This window comes from Alligator sinensis, unplaced genomic scaffold (genome assembly GCF_000455745.1).
Source record: "Alligator sinensis unplaced genomic scaffold, ASM45574v1 scaffold1719_1, whole genome shotgun sequence".
Classification (NCBI taxonomy): Eukaryota; Metazoa; Chordata; order Crocodylia; family Alligatoridae; genus Alligator; species Alligator sinensis.
This window is the reverse complement of record NW_005842507.1, coordinates 669,203-694,192: the sequence shown is the minus strand read 5'-3', so window position 1 is coordinate 694,192 and position 24,990 is coordinate 669,203. Positions and strand designations below refer to the sequence as shown.

The following is a 24,990-nucleotide window of genomic DNA, read 5'->3' as shown; positions in this document are numbered from 1 at the left end:
AGAAAAAAAAAATAGAGCAACTTTTTCTTTCTGTTGCAAAGAACTCAGACTACAGCTGGTCTTAACACTGTATGGATGCCTTGTGAATCATGTTTGTGCGCCTAATGGTGCTGGCTTTGTGTGGCACTCTGTGCCACCTCCGAAAGGATCTCAAGGCACCCTATCATTGCTCTAGCCACTTGCAAAATTTGATCCTTGACTTGCATCAGATGACACAATCGAGAGATGGTAGGACATGGGCAGTTGGTGAGGTGTCACTTCCCTTAAGCATTACCCATCTTTGCTTGTATGAGATGTTACTTTGGAAGTTGCCACCTAGACTTGAACCAGCCAGGGATTTGGGAGAATCCCTGAGTAGCTAACTCCGGTAACCGAGTGAGCATATTTCACTGAGCTTAGCTGAAGGAGCCACATATCTCTTGTTGCTGCTCTAAGACTGTCAGAATTACCTTCTGTTCTATCTGGATAGAACTAGCTTAATGAGTACTGCCAGTTTGAAATGGTGATAAGTATTGAGTGTCATCAGTGTATGGATGGCAATGAAATTTAAGCCTAACAGGAGTTGAGAGCAGACTAGTACCTTGCGTGAAGGCCCTTGGAACTGATGCATGTTACTAATTCCTGTTGGCTCTCTTGGAAGAGCAGAGCCACTCAAGCACCTGTCTTCTCTTTCTCACGTGGTATTAAGAGATGCGTTGTATCTCCTTGTCATTTGTGCTATCGAGGGGCACTTCTAAAACTTAGCCTTGGCACCTAACTTCATCTGACAAAGAGTGTGTTTGTGCCATGTTGAGCCTAAACATAGATAAAATGGCTAAAGGTAATCTGAAAGCCAAGTAATGCCAGAAGTATTTTTTCATAACCCTCTAACTACTTAAGAGCCAGCAATGGAAATAGCTTCTTTAGCAGAGAGACCCTGAAAAGAAGGCACTTAATAAGGTTTTCATCAATGAGCTGAGCTGCTGGGAAGCAATGTTTCTAGGCCTTGATCTTTCACAGCACCTTCTTAACCTGGGCTTGGTTGAATACAGTAGTTATACAGATGCACTGTGCTTACTTGAAAATCCAGTTTGCTTACCAGGAATCCTTCAAGTGGACGTTCTCAATGCTTGCTCTTCCTTCTCCGTCATAGGTTTCTAGCACAATATTGGTGTAATAGCTTAGTATGCGAAACCACACTTTGAACATGGTGCATGCTCATGAATTCTGGATGATAAAAATGATACAGCCTTATTGGTTGGTTAGACAGAACTTAAATGGAAGAAGACAAAATGACCAGCAGTCTGATCTGGAATGCTTTCACTTTCCTGTTTGTTCATCACATTTGAAGATTATCTACAGACAGTTGCATTTTTGTACCCTGAATCTTCATTACTTAACCTCTGCTTCTGCTTAAGGTTATAAAGAGACAATGATGGGGGTGGGATGGGAAAAGAGATGGATAGTACAGTGTAAGTGGTAGATCCTGGATAGGATCTGCCATAACAGTTTGAGATTTGCAAGAAGAAATTATAGAAGAGTAGGTAACTGAGAATATGGCAAAGCCAGTGGAATATGCACCCCACTAGAGCTTTTGCTGAGGTCTGTACATGTGCTATTATATCAGCGTTTTCCCTCACTTTCCTAATTTTCTGAAAAACAAACTCTGTGACTTTTGCTACACTAGGGTGGGAAGAGTTGGGAATCCTACATCTAATATTTTATTATAGTAGTGACAAAAATACTCTGGCCTCAAATTTGTCTTAACAGTAGTTCTGTCTCAAATGCATACCTTGGAAAGTGCAGCTCTCCTAGTCTCGAGTTTGAGGGCTGGAAGGGGTTAAAATGATGGGGAGGATAGGAAATACTGTATCTATATTTCAGTTCCTAAATTTGGTGTTGGCACAACAGCTGGAAACTTCTGTAGGGAGGCAGACTGGAAATGACCTGATTTTGCTGTCTGGAGTAAGAATTTTTTATTCTTTGACGCCTGCTGGTCAGATGTTCTGGTCCTTTGAAGGAGATGAGCAAGTGCCTGTTTTAACACCTTGATGCTTTGAGAAATGTTGCTCGAAAGTGTCTAGTGATCGAGGCACTCGGGGCTTGTGGTAGAGGTGATATCTTATTATTCGACCACTATTGCATGTGGTCATTTCCCATCCCCTACTGATGACATGCAGCAGCAAAAAGCCATACAGCTTCAAGCATTAATCGACAGGCTGCATGTCAGATGAGAAATGCAGCAGGAGAACATTTTTCTTTGTACCTTTGTAGCCTGGAATCCTTTTATACACTAGAGACTAAATGGGGTTAGCATTATAGAAACATTTGGATGATGCTGCCTAGGGAGCATGGAGATGATGTATTTGGTTCTTAATGTGATCTTTTGGGCAGTGTTAAAACATCACGGATAAATTCTCCAGGTTGTGCAGAATTGGAGGGCAAAGAGCTGTGAAGTATAAATAGAGCTGGAGAATTTGCAGCGCATGACAGAAATCTGATTTGGTCCTGGTCCAGGTGTATTGAAGTGTGCACCATACTACATGGTATCATTTTGTGGAACCAGATTCACAAATGTGGCAGCTGATCTTTAGGTGCTGGTAGGGAGGGGGAAAATGCAAAAATAGACTTCTAGGGCCAGCAGCAAGGAGACTTAATCTTGAGTAATGTAAGGGGGAAAGTATCAGAGCGGTGGGAGATGCACGGTGACAGGCTTTCTTTTAGTTTTCCTGATGGAGATGCATATGAAACCAGCTTTCTGCCTGGAGATAATCTGTTTCTATTTGTGTCGCTAGCTACTTCTACAGCCCACGACTGTCAATTTGTATCTGTTGTCTCTTCCTGTTGGATATTTCATTCCATCATCTCTTCCGTTGATCAGTCAAGTATTTATAAGGTGCCAGAGTACCCAATCAGCACTCCATTGAAACCAGTCTACTGGAACGCCAGCTGGAGTGGGGGCGTGCAGCAGTAGCAAAATAGCTAACCATTTTCACTAGCTCTGACTTTAAGCAGAAGCCAAGCTACTTCTGTCTTCACATCATTCAGTGAGAGCCTCTCCTGTAGCTGCAGTTGAGGGACAGGAAATGGGACAGCGCAAAGCAGCATGATCCAGCGTAGGTATAAGACGGGTCACTTTGGTAGGAGAATTTCACAGCCCATGGTAGGTGGCACATTTGCTGGAGGGGGTTAAGTTAAGGAAGGCCTGCTATTTAGCACTTGGATACACCTCTTGGAGCACAGATGTTTCTGAGAACCTCACTATATATAGACAATGCAGAACTGAAACTACTTCAGCGTTCTTTCTTTTTTGTTGGAGAGACCGCATAATTCTGTTCAATCAGCTTTAATGTAATGTAGCAGCCAAGCACCAGAGCGAAGCTGAGCAAACCAGTAGAATGGCAACCCACAGGTGTCTCTTTATGGTTGCACTGGTGACAGCTCAGTTTCTGCAGACTGCATGCTCTTGTCTTGGAGCCTGTTATCCTTCAGCATTTGAAAGAAGTTTGAAAGGCTTTAGTTTCTCAAAGGGCCTGAATTGAAATGGGCTGTGAACCTGAAGCATAGGCCAGAGTTTAACTACCTTGATTTGCAGTACCTAGTGTGAAATGAGGTAGTTGATAGTCTCCAAATACAGGTTGAGCGAAATTATTCATTTATTAAAAAAAAAAAAAAAAAAAAAATAGTGACTGGTGCAATGCTTATGAGGCAGGTTCCTACAATTAAAGCCAAGCGTTATGGCTGCCAGTCTTGCGCCTATATTCCAGAGTGCCACCTAAAAGATGGATGAGAATTCATTAAAGCAATTTCTGAGAAGTAGTCCCAGTTTCACCATTGACACTTGAGCTTTGAGGGTTGCAGGTGCCCATGGAGGCAAACAATAGCTCTCGTTAATCTGATTTTAAAACCCCGGGTTAAATTGTAATGCAAATGAAAGATAGCTCACACTCCTGGCAGACGGCCAGTGCATACCTGGGTGCTTCATAGCTCCTGACCCAGCTGCATCAGGACTGGAATTTATTTGCTGTCAAGGTTGCTTATCTTGTGTAACGTTTTAATGGTATCTGGCCAAAAGGCAGCATGCTGGTAGTAGCCCAGCATCAGCTACTAAAGCCCATCTAACAACCTGCTCACTCCCACAAAGCATACAGTTCTGGTAAAGATAAAACATCCTGGAAAAGACTTGAGTGGGGAAACCAGTACTCAGTACTGCTGAGTAGTGTGGTTTGATCTTTGTAGGTCTGCATCCTCTTTCATTGAGACTTTTTTGTACGACTTTTTGTTTGATCCTGTGGTGTGTTTGGTGTGTTCTTGTTTGTTTCTCTCTTCTTTTTCTTTCTATGCATTGTCATAATAGAGTAAATATGAGTAAAGACAGAGATGTAACCTATTTTTTTAAATGTAACTGGATTTGCAATTTGTTTTGGAAATAAGCTTAGTGAAAGCCGAAAGGAATAACAGATACAGGAAAAGGAAGCTAAACTAATATTAACTACTATGGACTTATTTTCATAGATCTATTGTTGCTGCTTCTCCTCCCCCCTGGAGACAGCACTTGAAACAGATGCTACAGTAAAGATCCTAGATAGCAAAACATCTTTTACAGGATTTTTTTTTCTTTTTCTCTGTTTTATTAAAGGATTTTTACTGAGAACATTAGCTTAGATTAAAGCCTTTGAGGTTCCTGTGATCTCTCAATCCTTCAGTGACTTGGTCTGTAATAAAACTTTATTTAGAATTTCCGTCTGAAGCCCCCTGTTCTTCCCTGGGAGGTTTTTTGGGTTGTGTTTTTTTGCCCTGGATGGAGTACAAATGATCAAAAATTGCCTCATGTCAGGGAAACACTAAGCTCATTAGGTCTTGCAGCCTCAAGAGATCGTGGCTTAACCATCAGCTCTTACTGGGAGAGGGGTCATAAAAATTGTATAAAAGTAGGGTGAGAAGGGACCCCTCTATAGGTCATGTAGTCTTAATCCCTTGCCTAAGGAAGGATCAAATGTTTTCCAACTAAAATATATGAAGATACTGGTACCAAATCATTGCTTCTCACTGCCCACAGGCATATGCATCTCCATTTATGTCTCAAAATGAGAATTGCAGAACAATGTTGTCCAACTGGCAGCCCATGGGCTGCAGGTGGCCTGTGAGCTGTTAATGTGTGGCTTCTGGGCAGCTGCTGGCTTTCATCCCCCACCACCCTTGCTTTGGCTTTAGCAGGAGTGACATGGGGAGCTGAGGCTGAGTCCTGAGGTCGGGGCAAAGGGGAGGGATTTTGCCTGCTCATAATGGGGTAGGGATGGCAGTGCAGCAGTGGGTGGGGAATGGGCTGGGGGAGTGAGCTTCTGGTGCAGCTCCAGAGTATGTGCCCCCAGGGGCTTAGCATTTGTTCAGCTTTGGTTCTCGTTCTAGAACAGTTGGCTGAAACCAAATGCTTCTTGCAGGTCAAATGCACAGCAAGCACCCCTTAACTTGCTTGTTTGGGCCCAGCTAGAGAATCTGGAGCATCCATAAAGTTGTCATTGAACACTGAAATGTTTATTTCAGAAATGAACAGGTAATCTTCAAACATCAGAAATCACTATCTCTTTTTGATGAAAATCTAATGGACAGCAAAACTTTGAAGTGAGACATAATGTGGCAATGAGGAGGCATCTGATCCAGTTTTTTTTTCCTTTATACAATCAATCCCCTTGGGCAGTTTACTACAAACATACTAAAAATTTTCTTGCTAGGTCAGTTGTTTTGGGCCTTGAGTTCAGAAAGATCGTGAGACATCCTTATGATGGAAATGCTGTGACCTCTCCACGTTATTCACTCAAGTTTCTATAACGAGCATGCTATGTACTTTATTCATGTATAGTAAAATACATAACTGATTTGGGTCCAGAAACCTTTTGATAGAATTGCAGCCTAGTGCACAAGTTTTCATGGCTTCGGTTTTTGTTTTTATGGTTCCCTAAATTTCCTTGATAGCCTTCCCCTTTGGCACTGAGGAACCGGCTTGACTGTCCTTGATATCAACGCTTGAAGCAGCCTACTGGCAAAGCACTTAAGAGAAAAATGAGTTTTGAAATGAATTTCCAAAAAGTACTTTGTAAGTAATGGGTGGGCAAGGAGTTCTGTTTAAGTTAACAGCCTCACTTGCGTTTTTTATGCTCTGGAAAAGCAGAGATGTCCACTGAGAACACTGTACTCTAATATTCGGCATTGAATATTTGATAGTGTGTTGTGCCTTTGCCTATAACTATTTTTGTAAGCTTTCTCTGTCTCCCTGCAGGGAGTACCCATCCATTAAACTTGCATATGTCCGTTCTACAACTTCATTACACCCATCACTATCAAATGCTTAGTCCAAGCCTGTATTTTCCATCTATAAACTGCATAACCATAGCTTCACTCGAGATGCTTTTGTTTTAAAATCCTGTTATGCTGTAGAGCATTTACTTCTTAGGAGTCACTTTTTTAATGATGGTGCCTAAAGTTGTTGTCTTCCCTTAGTTTTCCAGCCTCCTATTAAACAATTCCAGCTGGCAGAGCAGGAACAAGCACTTCCATAAGCGTTCCCACGATCCTTAAGTCGGGAGCATGACCTTGCAGCCATGTGCCAGCTTTCCTCCCTTGACGTAAGAGATAGCAGGAGGTAAAGACAATACTTTGGTTAGAAGGCTTCCTTGCCTAGGGTTGGCTGCTGGAGCTGGGCATTCATAGGCCATCTAAACAGTATCTTCCTCTGGGGACTGCAAGGTTAGAAGGGGAAAGGAATTGATTCCCCTCTCCACATCTTAAAGAAAAGCACCAAACATAACTCTCCTTCCCAGCTATAATAGTTTCCTTCAGTGAGTTGCTAAGTAGGCCCATTTATTATGAAATGTCAATCTAAGCTAGGGTAAAAGTGTCCTTAGCTGATGATCTTTAAGCATCTGGTTTAGCTGGGTGTGGAGGCGGGAAGAGGGCTAATTCCTTTTCCTTTACAGATCACCTAATGGGATGCGGTTCCTTGGGCTCTAATGTCACGGCAGGGCCCTCGTATAACAGTATTTTGTAGTGAACACTGCTTCCTACTTTCTCTCTAGGGTTTGTAATCTGCAGTTGGTGAGAAGAGGCAATGTTGTATCAAATTTTGCAAGCTTCTGTAGATGTCTGGCTGGAAAACGAGGTCTTGTTCCAATTTGTCTGATTTTTGTCCTGGAAGGCACTGTTACAAGTTTATCTGTTTAAGAGGCAAACACTGTCTGGGGAAAGAAACATTTTTTTTTTTACACATGTCCAAACAGGGCAATAAAGGTCTAGAAAGGAAGGATTTGCAACCCATAAAACCAAAGGAAACAGTCACAGTTGCTTTGGAGCGGCTCCTTCCTAAAGGAGGAGTTAGATTAATGCTGAACCTTTTTTGTTTTACCTCATTGAAAGACATCATGGTTCTGCAGAGTGTTTTTATTCTTGTTTGCCAGTCAGCTCTTCAGAGAGCTGCATTTCAATGAGGGCTTCTCTTTTACAGCCCATCCTATTACTATTACCACTTCCCTTTTTATGAACAGAGAGGCTGCTCTATCAAAAAATAAAACCCCTTGAAAAGGTCAAGCCTAGTATCTTTTAATATTCTGTAAATAGTAATCTGAATCGTCCACAGGCATACCTGATATCAACAGCATGCTAATGTGTTAGTTCAGTTGCCAAACTCATGTTCAGACAAAACGGAGATTGAGATTTCTTGTAGGAATTGCTTGTCTTCACCTTTAAATCACAGGGGTGCTACTTAAGTGGCTTGGTTTTACTGAAGATCACATTGGCAACTTGTAGGCCGCATGCACTTGGCTCTTTGCGTAGCTGGAAATCTGCTGCATTTTATCTGACATCACCTGTATTATAGTTGGAAACTGTTCACTGGACATGTATTGTTTCATTCTTCTGTAAGGAGCCCCTTTGGAGTTAGAGTAATGGTTGCTAGGGTTGTTGGCTGTAGCCGTGTTGGTCTAAGACAGGCAGACAAGGTTCTTTGAGTAAATGTGATCTCTTTTATTAGACCAACTAAATAGTTGGAAAAATTGTTCTTCACATGTGAATAAATGCTAGGGTAGCATTTTTCAAAAATGCCTAACAATAGTAAAGTGCATTTCAGGTGTTCAGATTGCATCTGACAAGGAATCCCTTGTTAATTTTAACTTGAGCTAAAAGGTTTATTCAGTAAGAATGCTTAGAGAGGTATAGTTAAGAAGGAAAACCAAAAAGCACTAACTAGCTGTTTTCACTTTTCATAGTGAATATTGTGGGTGGTGGAATGCCTCTGAGTGACTAGTTGGTATTTTAAATTGAGTTTCCTCCCCGATTTGCTAGGGCGCAGCTGACTTGGAGAGGAAGCTCACCCTCTTATTTCCCTTTGAGAGGGGTAGGTGTTCTAATACTGTGAACGCTGATATGTCATGTATGAAGCCTCTTTTTAATCATCGTTGTGAAAGTTTGGGTAAAATAGTAGCACGAGAAATTCTAAAGTTAAGATTAGCAATGACTGAAAGAGCAAAAAACCAACCTTTTCTACAATTTGGTGAAATTGTGACCTGCTGACTGGAACATGCCTACAAAATGTTGATTTCCATTGCTACTGGATGTGGCTGCACAGGTACATGCCCAGTGGCAAGGAACATATATATTGATTATGGCTGGGGAACCCACTGTACCCGAATGCCCTTCAGGAATAAAACGCATGTTTGTGGCTATAACTATGACCAAGCAATAAAGTTGAAGTCCCCGGTATCAGTAACAGAATTGGTACAGCTGGAAGGTTCATTTTAGTGTCACAGTCTATAGTGGCATGTCTTGTTTGAGAAAACAGTGGCTTTAGATATTCCAGAAAAATAGAAGCTCTTGATTTCACACATCCCTCCCTCCGCTTCCTCCAACACATTGGACTTGTATTTGCTCTTTAGTGCCAATAGTTCACACTATGTACATAATTTCATGAGCTCTCCAAGAGGACTTAATCATGAAAGGGAGACCTTTGTGGAAGTCGGATAATTCTTGTCCGATTCAAATCTTCATCTTGTACGTGGCTTGCATTTCAACCTAATGAAAATAAGGAAGTGCTGACATTAGTGGAGGAGAACGGACTAACTTTGTCAGTTCTTCAATTTAACATGCACATTACAATGGTCTGAAAAGCAGTATGTAAGCAGCCAATGCCCTGAATATGGAGCAGGTTCCTGCTTTAAATTAAGACCGTAGGATTGGGATCTTCTACTGTTACCTTCTGAAGATGCTCTTGGTTGCATCTATTCTCAGATCCTGCCTTCTATGGTAGAAATAGTCTATGAATGTTTTGCTTTATTTTCTGTTAAGAGGTTTGAATTGTGCATGCAAAAAAAAAGACTTGCTGAGCTGCCAGTCAGCGCTGCCTATCACAGCATAAACCACATACAACACTGGAATGAACAGTGGCTTGACTAGGCTAGTGCATTTGGGTGTCAAAATGTGTGTGTTCCCGGATGAGAATGAAGTTGTCTGTGTCAGCCAGAGTGTTTAGTCTGTTAGCTCAGTGTGTGAAGGTATTACAGCATAAGCTTGTGGGGTTTTTTTTTAATGCCGTATTCAGTTTGGGGAGCCCCTGTATTCATGTACTCCAATATGAGATTAATACTCTGATAGTGACCAGGTGTTTATTAAATTTTATTGAAATGGATTGTATTCAGAGGTACAATATGACAGATGATCTGAAACTAGAGCCAATACTTCTACTTGTGTACACCAGCTGTGGTGCAAAGAGAGTGCTGCTCTTGAACAGTAAATACATTTTTTCTATTAAGTCCTTATATGAGCAAATCCAGCTTTTGCACTGACTGCGAATGACCAATTTTCTTCTTTCCACAGAGTGACCAGCAGCTGGATTGTGCCTTGGATTTAATGAGGCGTCTGCCTCCCCAGCAGATAGAGAAAAACCTCAGCGATTTAATTGACTTGGTGAGTAGTATTAATTCGATAAAACATCCAACAGGGAAGGTATTCTGTGCAGCAGGAGATTTGGCTTCTGTAACCATACAGGTACATTCTGGAAGTGTTGTCACTGACCAGTTCTCCAGAATCAATGGAACATTGTATTTGGCAAGACTGATACAAGGTAGGTTCCTGATCTTGGGAAACCCACTTCTCTCATATTGGTGTTCCTCCTTCCTTATAAGAAAGTATGTTCATCACTGTTTCCATTTTAAACCGATTTTTTTTTTTTTTTTTTTTTTTTTTAAATCTGAAAGAAGTCTAATTGCGCACGTACAATTTTGGTTAAGGGTGTTATTAACAACATTAAAAATGCGGGGTCATCACATTCTTTGAGATTACACTGCAATAAAGCTATTCAAAACAATTTGTTAAAACTTCAGCCTGCGTTTTATTTCCCCTAAACAGGATATTTGCTTGTAACGGATGTTGCTTCTTCTCAGGTTGTCTTTCAGCCTGTCCAAAATTTCATTTCTGACACCAGTGTCTCTAATAGAATATTTAACAAAAGTTTGTAGTTTTATTTCCAGTATGAATTGCATTACCACGGGCTTTGGTACACAGCAAAAGCTGCAAGAACTATAGTTTGAAAATCAGATCTGTATCAGCAGTTGGCAGATGTGGCTTGATGATGAATACTTACTTACCTTTTGGGGTATTTTCTTTAACTTGTCATGAATAGTGGAATGTTTTTAATTCAAGCCTGTACTGTCAAACCGTAAGATGTTAAATTTTAGATCACTTCAGTGCTGCTCACCAAAGAAACTGCTGCAACATCAGTGTCATTTCTGGTGCAAACAGTATATATTTCAAGGCTTGGAAACCGAGGACTTCTGAAGAGCACTGGATCCCTTTCATAATGTCACAGAACACCAGACCATACTCCATAGTCTGCAGTTCATAAAATGTCCTGTAACTAATCAAACGATCAGCTTCCATCATGGTGTTCAATGTATAGTTTGCTTTCCCAGGAAATTTATAATGGAAATCAATTCCCCACAATGAAAATGGCATTTAAATGTCACCAGCTATATGGGAATAGACTGGATTATTTCTTTTGCCTTTAATTTACAAGTACATACATGGACTTGCTAGTAAATTTACTAGCAAAAAGTATTACCTATTTGCCACACCAAACCTAATCTCGTCTCTGGAGAAATCAAGTTGCTATGGGTTATCAAAAATAGGATACGTTACACACACAGCCAGTTATGATGGTCGCTGCCAAAACTGATCCTTCTCTCAGTATACAGGAGTCCAAAGATGCTTTTGAATTGGTTTTGACCTATGCTTCTTTAGACTGACAATGGTTTTTGGGGACAAAAACTGTCAACTTAAAGTACCTTCGCAGATAGGGATCTCTGGGTTACAGTAATATAAAGTTTAGAGTACAAAAAAAAAAAAATAAAAGATGATTAACCTAATCCGTAAGCAGAAGTCTGATATCTTAGTGTACCGGTGCAATATACTGAGTCCTTCATTAAGTTTAAGCTTTGCAGAAAGTAGTTTCCTAACTTTCAAAGGAAAAAAAAAATGAAAACACTGTGTCTGAGATGCTTCTTATCTTTGTACACAGAGTAGCTGCTGCTTATGTTTCATTTGCACCAGAAATGACACTTAACCTTCAGGTAAACTTGGAATATGTTAAGTTGACCTTCTGTCTGAAGGTCTGCTCTCACGTCACTGGCCATGTCTCCGATAATGGATTACCACACCTGGCCCCGGTCCTTTGTAGAAGATAGCATGTCAGTGGAACAAGTGGGTTGCGAGAGGATGCAGAGGGGAAGAGCTCTCGCAGCTTGACCAGGTTTCTGATATTTGATCTTGCATATTCTCAGCATGTTCCTCCCTTCGGCAGCCAGAGGTGCTCACCAGAAATAGAAACTGCAAGAGGGGCAATGAGCAAGCCATATTCATAACAAAATAAGCTAGGGGCATGCCTGTACTGAGCTCTGTCAAACAGATAGCTACACCACGTGTGTAGGAAATTCAAAGGTTCAAGAAAATTGCTGCTACTCTTATGAGTTTGTCTGTGATGCAAGAGCTTTTTTGTGTTGCTAAATCTTCCTTGGTGAACTTAAAGAAGGGAAGACATGGAAAACTAGAACTGACTCAAAAGGGGAGGGTATACCTGCAGAGTGTGATGCAGTAAAAGGCATTGTGGCATCTTTTTATCCAGACAGTTGTAAAAAATAAAAAATAAAAAACTCCATGGGAAGCCACAGAAACACTTCTGCAGAGAATTCAGTTTACTGAGGTAACCTGCCTATGACATTTCTTATAACACAGTTTCTCTTTTATTGAAAGTGAAACAAACATGGACTCATGGATTCATTACGTTGTCACTTAAAACCATGTAGTTCTTGTAAACTTGGACAATTTCCTTTTTATGCGAAAGCCAACTGTATGTAACTGTATTAAATCTGGGTAATTTTCATTTGGATGTAGTTTACTCTGTTAGAAATATTGTGGCTGTTTGGGAGACTTTCCTTTTAACTTGCAAATAAATGTTAGTTGCAAAACAAACCTGTACAAAAGCTAATGGAACTACTTTTCCGTTTTATTCATTTGCATTATAATGGTTCTTTAAGATGCAAGTCACCTGCCTGCTGTTCCAGGGTGAATTTTGTACATGCAAGAGACAAGTTGGATTATAAGGGGCAAGGGTAGAAGATGCTATATATAATAAGTTTTTGGTTTTCTAGAATTGCTATTGTGATATATATCTATATATATACAGTGAAGGGGTTTAATTGGGGATGTTGCCAGAACAGTGAACTGAGAAGGATAAGCGTAGAAATAGGGTTTGAATGGATACTTTGCTTGGAGGCTGCAAGTTTTGCCTCTTGGCTATAAATTGAGAGTTTAGGGCCTGTTAGGAGAGTGAATGGCAGAAAGGATTAATTTGGTAAATGTGAGTAGTACTGCTAAGATATGGATAGGGTATGGATTCTTAGAAAAGGGAGAGTGAAATGTTGGCTCCTAGGTTATAGCTTTGTTGGGAGGGTGTTGATGTTAAGAGTCCACTGCTTTGAAAGGTATGTTCACCTGCTCAGCTCCAGCTAGGCTGATGGCAAACTGATTCTTTTGGGTGATATCTTAGCAGATGCCATATTTGACAAATGGCACTTTGTGCTCAAAATGTTGTCTAACATCTGTTCCAACTATGTAGTTGATTTAATCAAAGGTATCGCCGAGAAAACCTTGCTTCTCTAGAAATTCCAGTGGAACTAAAAGACCTCCAATGGTCAGGTATGATAATTAACTACCAAGTTGCATTGATATCAGATACTGGTTTTATCTCTAAGTGTTTTTTAAAGATTTAGCAGCCTTGTTGACCTTTTTGGGTTGGGTTTTTTTTTTTTGGGTGGGGGGGGGGGGGTTGGGGGGGTTGGATAACTAACATGGCATGTTTATAGCTTATGTGATGAGAAACTACAAAGACCAGGCAGTATGACTTAAGCACTAGAAAGGAGGAATCCAAAGGACACTTGCCTAGTTCTCAGTATAACCTTCCTAACTTTAAATGATTTTAGTTGGTCTTGTTTTAATTTTGCAGTGAGAGAGTCACTCTAAACTAGTAAGTTGAAGAATATAGTAGGGAGCTGTTCCTTTGCTCTAGGTTTAAACCTGTGCATTTCAGTCATGTGAAATCACTCAACTACTGTGGTTGACCTTCTGTTAAAAAAGGCTGGTTAAATTTACTAATGCTTTTAGCTATGTAAGTGAAGGACCAGGTAATCAAATCATGTGCATCACGATAGACATTATTCACCGCAGGAGTTGGGAAGGAATTCTTTCTGACTTTGCCCATATGTAAAGCATTTTATAAGTGGTTGGATCTGCATTGCTAGAAGTTTGAGTCATAGCCTTGTGGCCACTGCTGGAGGCAGGATGCAGACTGATTTGGACAAAAGGTATGATTTGGTTTGGCGGATCCTACGTTCCTATGAAGGCTTGAGGAATGAATGGGTATTAAAACGTGAGTCAGGTTAAGGACTAGTCAGTACCGTGAGTTTTTTGGGAGAGCTAATGGTAAGTCTGACTCTAAGTAATTGCTGAGTTCTTAATGGCATAGAAAATTGCCAGTTACTTCCAAATGTTTAAATTACTTTTGGACGGTGCTCATTAGTGCTTGACATGCGTTTCATCAACAACACTCTCACTAGGCTTCTTTCATGTTGAAAGTATAACGTGAACCAGACCTATTTAACAAGCGCGGTTCAAGCTGAAATCAATATTAGGATTCATACGCTAGTCTTAGCCTCGTCCTTGCTGTAAGGACAAAACTATTGCTAAAAATCAGCTGAGCATCTCTTCTTTAGTACTAAGAGGAGGCCTCTGCAGAAAGGTGCATCCCGCTGACCACTGTCCAGAAGCCAGAGGCCTGTGCTTAACTTGATTGTTTGCGTATGTTTACATGACTCTTGTTCGCTTGTATTCCCATGATGTGCTCACATCTTGCTTCTGGAGAGCAGCACATCTTGGCATGACAAATCCTAATTGCTCAAAAAAACCATGAGTCAGAATCCCCGGAATTATGGTACTGGTTTAAAAATCACAAGATTGCGTTTTGTGGGCTTGTTTTCTTTTTGCTTTGGTTTGAACCTTTAGAGTTCCAGTTTGTGATCTTTTTTTTTCACTGTAATCTTGAGGAACCAGAGGTTTTAAAACAACAGATCAGAATCCATTGTGCATCTCCAGGAGCTTTATAAAATCCAGGTAAACTAATGATATAAAGGCATTTTCCCAATGACTTGAATTTGCAGATCAGTCACTTTGTGCCATTGGCTTTCTGTGCCTGTTTACATGAAGGATGGTTTTTTCCAGGACTGTCAGAGTGGAAGCAAACTTGAAAGAGCACAAACACAAAGCAGTTTACTCCTTTTGTATTTTAACTGTTGCTCTTTTTTTTTTTTTTTTTTTTAAATATCTTTGCAGTACAGCTGCTTTTTTTTTCTTCTGGAACTTAAGAATTTTTGAAAACACTGAAGTGACTTGTGTTCTTCTGGCTGCAAACAGTTTTTGGTTTGGGGTTTTAAGATCCTTCCCATAACCCTATATCATGTGGCTATCGCATGTTCTACAGGCCAGTGTTTAAAACACTCTGCTGCAAGAACAAGCAGGAGAAGGAGATGATCTAGGTCTGACTTGTACATACTGTAGCTTCAGTAACTATACAGCATGGTAAGGCACTTACCAATTTATGCCTTACATGTAGTTGATCTGTTGGAAGGTACCATGGTACAAAATTATTTAATTTTTAAGTCTGTCACTGTCAAGATAATGTTATTTCTCATTCAGCAGCTCAGGAACATCTCTTTGGCAATTGGGACATGCAGAGCATCTCCAAAAGACATTACTGCCCTCGAGTGAGTTGACTGGGGAAAAGGGTCCAAACTTGAACATGAAATAAAGGGGAAGGTAGAAGAGTAGAACTTTTTTTAGGTCACCGGCCCTCATCAGATGAAATGCTTTTCCTTTGTTAGCAAAATAGCTTGCGGTTTGCCCTTTTGCCACATCTGTTGGACAGCAGAGCCGGCAATTAGAGTTCATTAGAGACCTTGTCAATCATGGGACTCCAGAAATCCTGCCTGAAAGAAGCTATGAATGATGTTGGTAATGTGCCTTGGCATGGAGTGCTCTGCTTGGATTGTAATTAGTAAATATTTGTAAATAGACTATTTGCAGGTTGTCAGAATGCACAAGATCACCTAGTTTTCAGTAGGATTTTAAAAGGTTAGTGTAGGAAGTCCCTTTTAAAGATAATTGGTATGAATGGTAATAGTTTTCAGGGAAGAGTAAGCAGAAAGATGGTGTACCTGAGGTCTTAGAAAATGCATCTGATAGCAAAGTGCAGGGAGCACACTGGCTGTTTTGTAAGAGGTGCCTTTATCAGGTGATCCGTAGTGCATATAAACTGAATTGTCACTAAAGCAGACCAAGTGGGATAATTGAAAATGTTACTGCAATTTTTTTAATGCTGCCTCGTACATATGTATTATTGCATACTCTGTCCTGTTGATAACTTTTATATGTGCTTATTGTCTCTCAAACAATCATTTATGGTAGCCTTCATTTACACACCTATACACGCACTGACTTAGTAGGTAGACCTCCCGCAGAGTGGAATCGAACATTTGAACATAACAATAGTAGTGTCACTTTTGACTTAAGGCTTGACTTGGGTGGGATAGGGGAGGAAGTTGGGGATCCTTGGGCTTGGTACACAATTTCAGAGTAGTTGGAAGGATATATTAAAATGCTCAGAAAAATAGCTTAAGATATGACTTAAAAGCCTCATTTGATGCCCATTTGAAACACAGGAATAAATAATTTATTCTGAAATAATACTTGTGGCTTAGTTTGTTAGGTTCAGAATAATACTGTCGGAAGTCACACTTGCTTATTTTCAAGCAGAAGGCTAGAAATTGTAAAATAGGGCTTCACTATTTCTGCACACTCTTCAGGGAAGTGTTAGCATAGTCCACTACTCGGTACAGACTTGATCTAAACCCTTTCCACGAGGAAGGAAACGTGGGCTGCTACTTAAGCTAAATTGTATCAAAGCCTTCCTGTTCATTTTTATAAGATCTTTCAAAATTAAATAGGCCCTGACTTTGTCTAAGCGATTCCAACATGTAACATTAATGCCTGGTTACTTCACCTGCACTTTGGGGGGGAGAAGATGCTTTTGAGGCCCTATCATAACCTTAGACTTTAAAGCTGAAATTTCAGAGAGAGTGTTCATATAACTACCTGCTTCGCTTGGGACAAGGATTACTTTTAACTGAGGCCCTTGAGCTCCTCTAAAGCCAATAACTTCAATGCTAACTTCTTTTTTTTTTTTTTTTTTGGGGGGGGGGAGTGTCACATCTTGCATATGTTCTTTGCTGCATACCTCTGATTCCATGTTATGGAATCAAGTGGTTTTAATTGCTCTACTTTTGCCACAGTCATCTCTTCAACACCTCGAGTTGTTGTAGAAGTTGTTTAATTTTGCTCTTCCGTTCCTCATCCCCGAAGCTCGCTGCATGACCCTGAAGGTATGCATACCAAAATTGGGAAAAACACTGTTTTAGGCCCCTAAATGAGATCAGAAATCAGCGTGACCTGGATTTCTCACTGGGCACTGTTACTGTATAGCCTTGCTTCCTTTCATGGGATGGCTGCTTAGATAGAAGGATTGTTCTTTCAGTAAGGTATAGTGAAAGATAATACTCGTTCTTACGAATCCTGTCAGGTGTAAATCCTTTGTCAGGAAAAGATATTCCTGTTGAATACTTGATCTGGATGTTAGTTTAAAAACCCAGGCAGGTAAACTCAGACATGTAGGCTAAGAGGGAAAATGGGATTTGGTATGGGGGTAAGGGAAAGAATAGTGCTTCTTTTGTTTAAAAATAAAAGAAAAAGTTATAGTGGTAATGAAGTGGGTCGTCTAAAGGAAGACGCTTTTGCTTTATAACTGGGATGTTCTTCATTCATTTTTCAAGGTGAGGTGCCTTTCTAGGTTATCTGCAGTAAAAATATGGCACTTGAGTCCTTTTGCTCTGCTTTATACGAATGTTTCATTTACTCAAGGCAGGACTTTGCTGATATAGAAGAATGTTCAAAATCCAGATGAGTCAAAGTTAAGCTACTGGAGATATTTCTACATAGAGAAACTTCCCAGCAGAGCTATACCAGTATAATTATACTTGCAAAGTTACTACCTTGAGGGAGGAAATGCAGCGTAACTGTTCCAGTACATTTTCCCCAGAAAGATGAGGCTCAAGAGAAGTATTACGTTTTAGTTATTGTTTTTCATTTTATTTAATTAAAAAAAAAAACCACAACAAAACCTGTCACTTCAGTGGCTCTCCTTAAAGAAAACGCTTTTTTTTTTTTTAATGCCTTATGTTCTTTCACACCATAGGAGGCAAAAAAGCACTTGGAGTCTGTTAGGTCAGTTTGTAAAACTGTACTAGACTGGAGTTGATATTGCTAATATTTCAATAGAAAACAAGCAGACTTCAAATTTCAGGGCTGTATACATCAAACAAAGACAGGTACAAGCTCAACTTTAGTGTGGAAGGTTTTTAAAATTAGTAACAGCCTTTGCTTTGCCTTTTAATGCATGAGAGAGATGCCTGGAACACCTTTTGAGCAGATGGGGATGTAGGGTATATTTGAACAGATGGTCTTGCTTGCTTAACAGATAAGCTTATTAGATTGAATGTGTGATAGTGTCGGGTATTACCTATGACCACTTCTGATGTAGCAGTCGTGGTTCTTCGGGCATCTCCCTTTTCTACCTTTAAAGGGAAGTATTGGTGTGCCATTGCTGCTTGTCTTCCATCCATCTTGTTTGCTGTAAATCAGTCTTGGTCAGCATTTTGGTAGGCGGTAATGGCGCCAATATTCAATGGTTAAAAGTGTTTTGACTTCACTGAAAACATTGAGCCATGGTGTCCTTTGGTTCTACTGATTCTTCAGAGGTTGCTAGGGAGAGTAAATGGATCTTTCCCGATGGTTTGATTTGATATTTCTTTTTTTCTTAACTATCCCTGGAATCTTGCTTGATTATAGTACCCATTCAGGTATGCACTCATTTCCGAAATGAAGGGAAACTAGACTGCTTCACGGTTGTTGCAAGCAATTCTGTAATTAACGGGGCCTCTAAGCAGCATTCATGGCTCTCCAGCTACAAATCAGTGTTGTCTTTGTTCTCTCCCAGAGGTTTGCCACTCTGCAACTCTCCTGATAGACTGAAAACACAAGTGTGTCAGTACATTGCATTCAGGCAGTGTCCAGGAAAGTTGGTGATTAGTCAAAACCTGACATTTATTCAATGTAAAGTCTTTCTCCAGCTTGGACTTTTTCTAATTTCAGGAAGAATTTGCTTGGCAAGGATAGGCACTTCTGTTTTTGTATTTGGAACTTAAACAGTACTATACATGGAGAGGCCTATAGCCTGCAGCGTTAGTGTCTTTAATATTATAGTTCACACACAAGTAGGTGTGGTTTTTTTTGTTTGTTTGTTTTTGTAAAACTTGGGACCGCTATCAAATGAATAAGAATTTGATAAAGTAGCATGGCCATAATGCTGCATATTAAGCTTGATGGATGGATTTTATATATCTTTATATAATATTTTAATGGCTCCAGGGCAGTGGTGCTCAAGCTTTTAGCCCCATGGGTCAGATGAGCGGTATGGGGCTGGTCCACAGATTGGATTGAGCCCTGCGCAAAAAGGCCCCATGCCATACTGTCCTGCCCCTGTGCGCCAAGATTGGACCCTAGGGCGCCTGATCCAGTGCCTAGGGCCTAGCGGAGTGATACTGCTCCTGCCACTGCCAAACTTCTGGACTCCCAGGGAGCCCCGCAGACCAGATGACAAGGTGCTGGGAATTGAGCACCCCTGTTCTGGGGCAAATAGAATTTTAGCTCCACATTTGCTTTGAATTACAATCCCTCTCCCCTGCTGCCCCCTCACCCATGACTTGCTTGGTGTACTTGGCTTTTTCTTTTTAAGCAGAAGCTTCTGCTGTATTCCGAAAGGTTGAGCTTTGACACCTGGACTGTGATAAATATTTTAACTGCAGTGTTTAGTTTGGTATTTTTAATAGCAACTTTATGGGTCTCTATCCCTGGGAAACTTCAGTATTAAAATGTCTTTTCTCCAAAAGTACACAACGTGATGGAAAGGGATCTAATAGTAGCATGCTTCAGAATTGCTTTGCTTGCAGTAGCTTAATGGTTCTGAGTCCTGAACTAGAAAGTGTTCCTGTTTTCAACTGTGCTGGTATGTAACTAATGTGGTGTGTGTTATCTAATGTGGATGCAGTTACATCAGCATAGTTTACTTCACTTCCTGAACCTGAATAAACCATACAGTTTGAGGTACGTGTATACCAATATAACTCTCCCCACAAGGGCACTTATTGGCATAACTGTTGGTGCAAAACCCTCCACACACATGTTGTACACCAGCCATATGTTTTACCAGGATGACTTTCTTGGAAGGCTGCCTTTCTCCAAAAAAGTGGGGGTGGGGGGAAGGTCATTCAGCTGTTTAATAATTCTGCAGAAAACTTTTCGCTGGCCATTAAAATGCCATTCTTTAATAACTTGAGTTTTGACCATCTGACAGGACACACTGAAGTTTATTACTTTCTTCTCAGCATCACTTAGCCAGGGAGGACTTCAAAGCAGTCAGCATTTCAGATAAGTATCCCCCAAACTCTTTGTCCAGTAGTCTAGGAGTTTGTGCTACAGGTTACTTATGAAACAGATAAGGTTGAAATAATGTGAGTGCCTCCTACCTGGATGGACTCCTGACAGTCCTTAAGTTCCCGCCATAGAACTTTTCTTTCAGTGGCATTATGTACCTTTTTTGAGGAGTTTTAGGCCCTTTTGAGCCCTGCTCAGTTTAATGCCAGTGCCTTTTATTGTCAGACTTGAAAGTGTTTTGCCTCCGTGACAAGTACTTTGTATTTTGAAGCTGCATTTGGAAAGATGCTCAGAAACAGAATGCTAATTTGTAAAGGTCTTATTCCTAATACAGCAGAAAAGTGAGGGGTTACATTTTGTCTACAGATATAAAAGGCTAAAAGGAAAGCAAATTGCAAGTGCTAATGATGACCAAAGAACAAATGCAGAGAGAGAGAAGCAAATACTTTGTTCCATTGTGCATTAACCTGGACCTGCCAATATGTCTCCAATAGAGAGCATCAAGCAATTAACTAGTCAAACTGTAGCATAGCAGTAACCTAACTGGATCTTTCTCTAGGGTTAGTCTTTAAAGATTTGGGAATATAGGTTATCTTTACTGTTTGCGGTTTTCATATGAGGAAAATGCAGAGGTGTTTGTACAAGGAGCCTGCTTCGTTAAATCAGATTTTTGTTTTTAAAACAGTGCCACCTGGTCCATGCATTCGTGCTGTTGACATTTGCAAATATCTGAACAGCACATGGCATAGCAGATAAAGTGCATCCTAGTTGCTTGAGCTTTTGCTGTGCTCAAATAGTTCCCAAAAGATGTAGTTCCCAAAGATGTAGATACCACTGATGGTTTGTGATGCCCTGATAAGTTGTCTGCAGATCACACATGGTTCCTGTGCATTTCCATGCAGAGTGTGGTGGTGGTGGTGTGAAAAACTTGGACAGTGGTTTATTGGCCCAGAAAGTCTGGGAACCGTAGTTTAAAGGTATAAAACCATGAAGAATTCACTTATTGAGGAACCTTACTTCCCGGACTGTGAGAATTTGAGGACGATTCACTCCTAGTCTAGAAACGGAGGCCTGAGGACTAATGTGAGCCAACTCCAAAATGGCAAGAAGACAGAGCAAGTGAATACAGAATGGTTTCTAAAAGCCTGGAGAGGATGGACTATGTTAAATGTTTTGTGTGACCTGATGAACCTTTTGAAAAGCAGAACTGCATTGCTTACTGCGTATTGGGCTCAGAGGTGCTGTCTTAATTAACTTGACGCTGATTTAGAAACTATTAACTCGTGACAGTCTTGATAGCCCAAGCTCAGTATTTTAAGGTACTTGTTCAGGTTTTGAATAGTGCTATTTGCTAAAATAAGGGACTCTGACATAGTGAATAAAGCCCTTGTCAGTGAGAGCTAGTTTTCCATTCAACCAGTGGCTGTAAATGGAAACTCATCTAGCTAGCAAAGATTAGCTCCGGATACCTTGTTGGTAACTTAAAACCTCCATTAATATATGTAAATAGTTAAAGGGACACTTGGTTTAAATCATGATATAAGTAAACCTGTTTGCTAATCTTTCATTTATCAAAGTGAGGAAGTTGAATCTAGTTTTCTTCACTACAGTATGCTTTCAGGTTTTTAATGCTTGTGACATTTTTTTCCCCTCCTCCAGGTTCTTAGTACTGTAGGGTTGAGACCTGAAAACCTTTTGAAACGAACGTTCAAATGCCTTTAATGGAACTTTAGGCTTAAAGCCAACATCTTTTTAGTTAAATACCTGAATGTGGTCCTTTTCTGGAACCTGGAGTACTTGGGCAGTAGATGCATAAAAGCAAAGCAATGTCAATACAGAACTTTTTTCAGTCTTCCTTAGTTGCCACTAGTTACTTGCAATACCAGCTGGACTCTTAATACAACCGATTAAATGTTAGACTTTATTTCTAGATCACTGGTGAAAATCTAGGGTAGGTGGGTTTTGCCTGTCAGATGCCAAACTTTTTTTTTTTTTTTTTTTCCAGTGAACTAAATGGTGCCATGAGTTCATGCTTTCATCACGGGGTTGCAAGTTAAGGAGTACTGAGGATTATGTATGTTACTCTTCATACATACCTTAGACTTCTGATGTGGTCTGAAGCTCAAGAGTTGATACTTTACTGCTATGCAGTTTACTGAGCAATGTCACTACCTCTGAACTGATTTATTTCTAAATATTTGTCTATACAGAATCGGGTCTTTAGAAATATCAGTCCAACATCTTTCCGCTGCAGTCAATTCAATTTAATTTCATTTACTAATATTGCTGTACTGCCGGGCAACTTAACCCTCCTCCCGTAATAGTGGGGGCTTTTCCAACTTACCACTTACCTCTGGTAAATCCACTTAAAATGATTCACTTTTTACAAATTCTACATAAGTTCATATTATGAGCATCTGATGGATCACATAAGTTTAGCAGTGTGTATAGATTTGCAGGGGGGTGCATTTAGTGGTTGTAGGCACAAGGTGAGTGGAGCCAGGTTTTGCTGAGTTTCTGTATCTGGTGGGCTACATCTATGTTCTGCTGAAATGGGGAATTCTACGGCTGAAGAATGACTCGGTAGAATTAGAATTAAACTTTATTAGATGCTGGCCCAAAATTTGAAGGAATCCAGTCTGAAGTGGAGTGGCCTGCCAAAATGATCACTTCTATGAAAGTGCCGGATAACTTTCCTGGACTGTTCCTTGCATTCAAGCAGTTTTACTGATTCATGTTGACCATCTTTTTGCTTCCATACAGTGACATAAGACTTATAAGAATTCAGATAAAAACAGGAACCCTTAAAGACTTTAATGGCAATTAATGTTCTGTTTATCACTTGCGGATGTGTGGTGTGTGTTTGCTTTAAAAGCAGTTTACATTGCACATCTCTGCACATACTTGCATGTTGTAGAGTCTGTTTCAGAGGCCAGATGGATCCGAGTGCATAATGTACTGGTTCTTTGAAGCTCAGTCAAGCTAGACTAAAGGGCATCTTGATGAACCTTCCTTTTCCAGCCATGTATCCTGGGCAGAATTCATCTGACTTTTCACATACCCCAATTTTTGCACATTTTCCAAAAATGAAGATATTAGTAAGGTTGGTGTATATTTTAATCTAGTCTTGGATAAAGATGGCAGATGTGATAGTCTATGCAAATTAAATCTACATTATTAACTTTTCTGTTTTAACAGTATGAATAATGCAGTTGCAAAACCACCAATCAAGGCTTTTGTAGTCTTGATTCAATCCAGTTTTTTAAATCGGATATTTTGGATGAAGACTTATGCTGTTACAAGTAGTGTTAATACAAAAGGGGAAAAATTTGCAACAGTTTCACTAAAGGATGTCCGGATGAATTGGACTGCATACTAGAACATATAGACACTGTGTAGAAGAGTTTGTCTGTTCACTTTGTATTCCCAGCAATATGTAACTTCCTTAGGAAAAAACTTGTTTAGATCGTATCTAGATAGAAAAGCTGCTCTTGACCCCCTTTAGTGCTTGATTATGCCATTTATCTTGTTGGTCAAGCTGTGCATCAGGAAGGAACAATGATGAAGTTGGCTCTATAGAAGGTATACAATTTCTGCTTTGACACAAGTGATCAGTTGTACTCCTGATACCAAAAATGGTTAACTTAATTAAAACTTTGTCCAAATACCTGGCTCACTAACTCTGGTGAAGAATACTGTTATGCAAGACAACAGAATCCTTGTTCAACCAACATGTACTATAATATGCAGCTCTCGTTTTCATTCAGCTTGTCTTGTCTTTTGTACTACTTATGCATTGTATAGCCCCTTGTGGGGCGGGGGGTAGAGATCCTGCTCCCATTCCACGGTACATGCTTCTGAATAGCCGTTCATTCAGTCTTGGTTTGAACAGCTGAATTTGGGGCCTGGAGACCTGCCTTTTGTGCTTTTTATTTACTTTTGCGGGTGGTCTCCATACGCTAGCATGGAAAGTGGCTGTACTGCTTATTTAGCTGCCTATCTGCAGAAGTGAGGATATATTGAAATCTTAAGATGTGACATGCATAGGGTACCAAATTTTTCATTTTTAGTCATGTTCTTTTGGGCCAGGAGAGATGTCAGGGGTTTTAGACTCCATTCAGTCTATAAAAGGAGCTTCCACTCCTGTAGATGAATATTCTTGCACAAAGATAAAGGTTGGATTATCCCCTTTGAAGCAGTGGTTCTCAACCTTTTTTATACTAGGACCCATTTGTAATCATCGATGGTAGGTCCTGACCCAATGCCCCTCACACCTGACTCTGTACCCTCCACCTACCCCAGGCTCCAGCTCCTCAGTGTATAGGGCAGGGGGTAGGTGTGCGGGGCAGGGGGGCCCTCAAGCAGCTTCTTGCAGACTGCTGGACCTCTGACAGCCTGCAAAGCAAAGGCCATGGTTTCCCACATTTTTCTCCATTTTTAAAGTCTGATCCATTTTTAAAGTTTGTTCGCAACCCTCTTATATATTCTTGCAACCCATTTGTTCTGGCTTGTTCAAAAAGCCAGAACAGAACGCAGCTTTCTTGCACCCAAACCCAGTACATACATAAATATAACATGCTTTCTGGGCTGGGACCCTGCCAGAAAGCATATTATATTTAGCGGTGACATTATTGGCTACACTGGGCAAAAAAAGCTGATAGCTGATTATGTTAATTTTTTCCTTTTATCAATGCCAATCTGATACGGCACCGAAATATCAGCGCACCTTTAGTATACAGTACTCCTGTTGTTGTATCCCAGTGCCCTGTTAGCTTTTTTTGCAACATTGACTCATCCACTGTAAACACCCCCCCC

General features: G+C 40.4%; 1 protein-coding gene across 3 annotated transcripts in view; it reads left to right on the top strand.

Annotated features, from left to right (window-relative positions):
- Positions 1-24,990, top strand: part of CAPZB (capping actin protein of muscle Z-line subunit beta) — an 83,471-nt gene that overhangs the window by 11,860 nt on the left and 46,621 nt on the right. For 2 of the 3 annotated variants that reach the window (XM_014523584.2, XM_014523583.2), the window contains exon 2: positions 9,841-9,930. In XM_014523584.2, the coding sequence (XP_014379070.2) occupies positions 9,841-9,930 (90 nt within the window). Of the gene's footprint in view, positions 1-7,392; positions 7,398-9,840; positions 9,931-24,990 lie in introns of those variants that run through there. The other variant, XM_025213140.1, reaches the window with a different exon arrangement.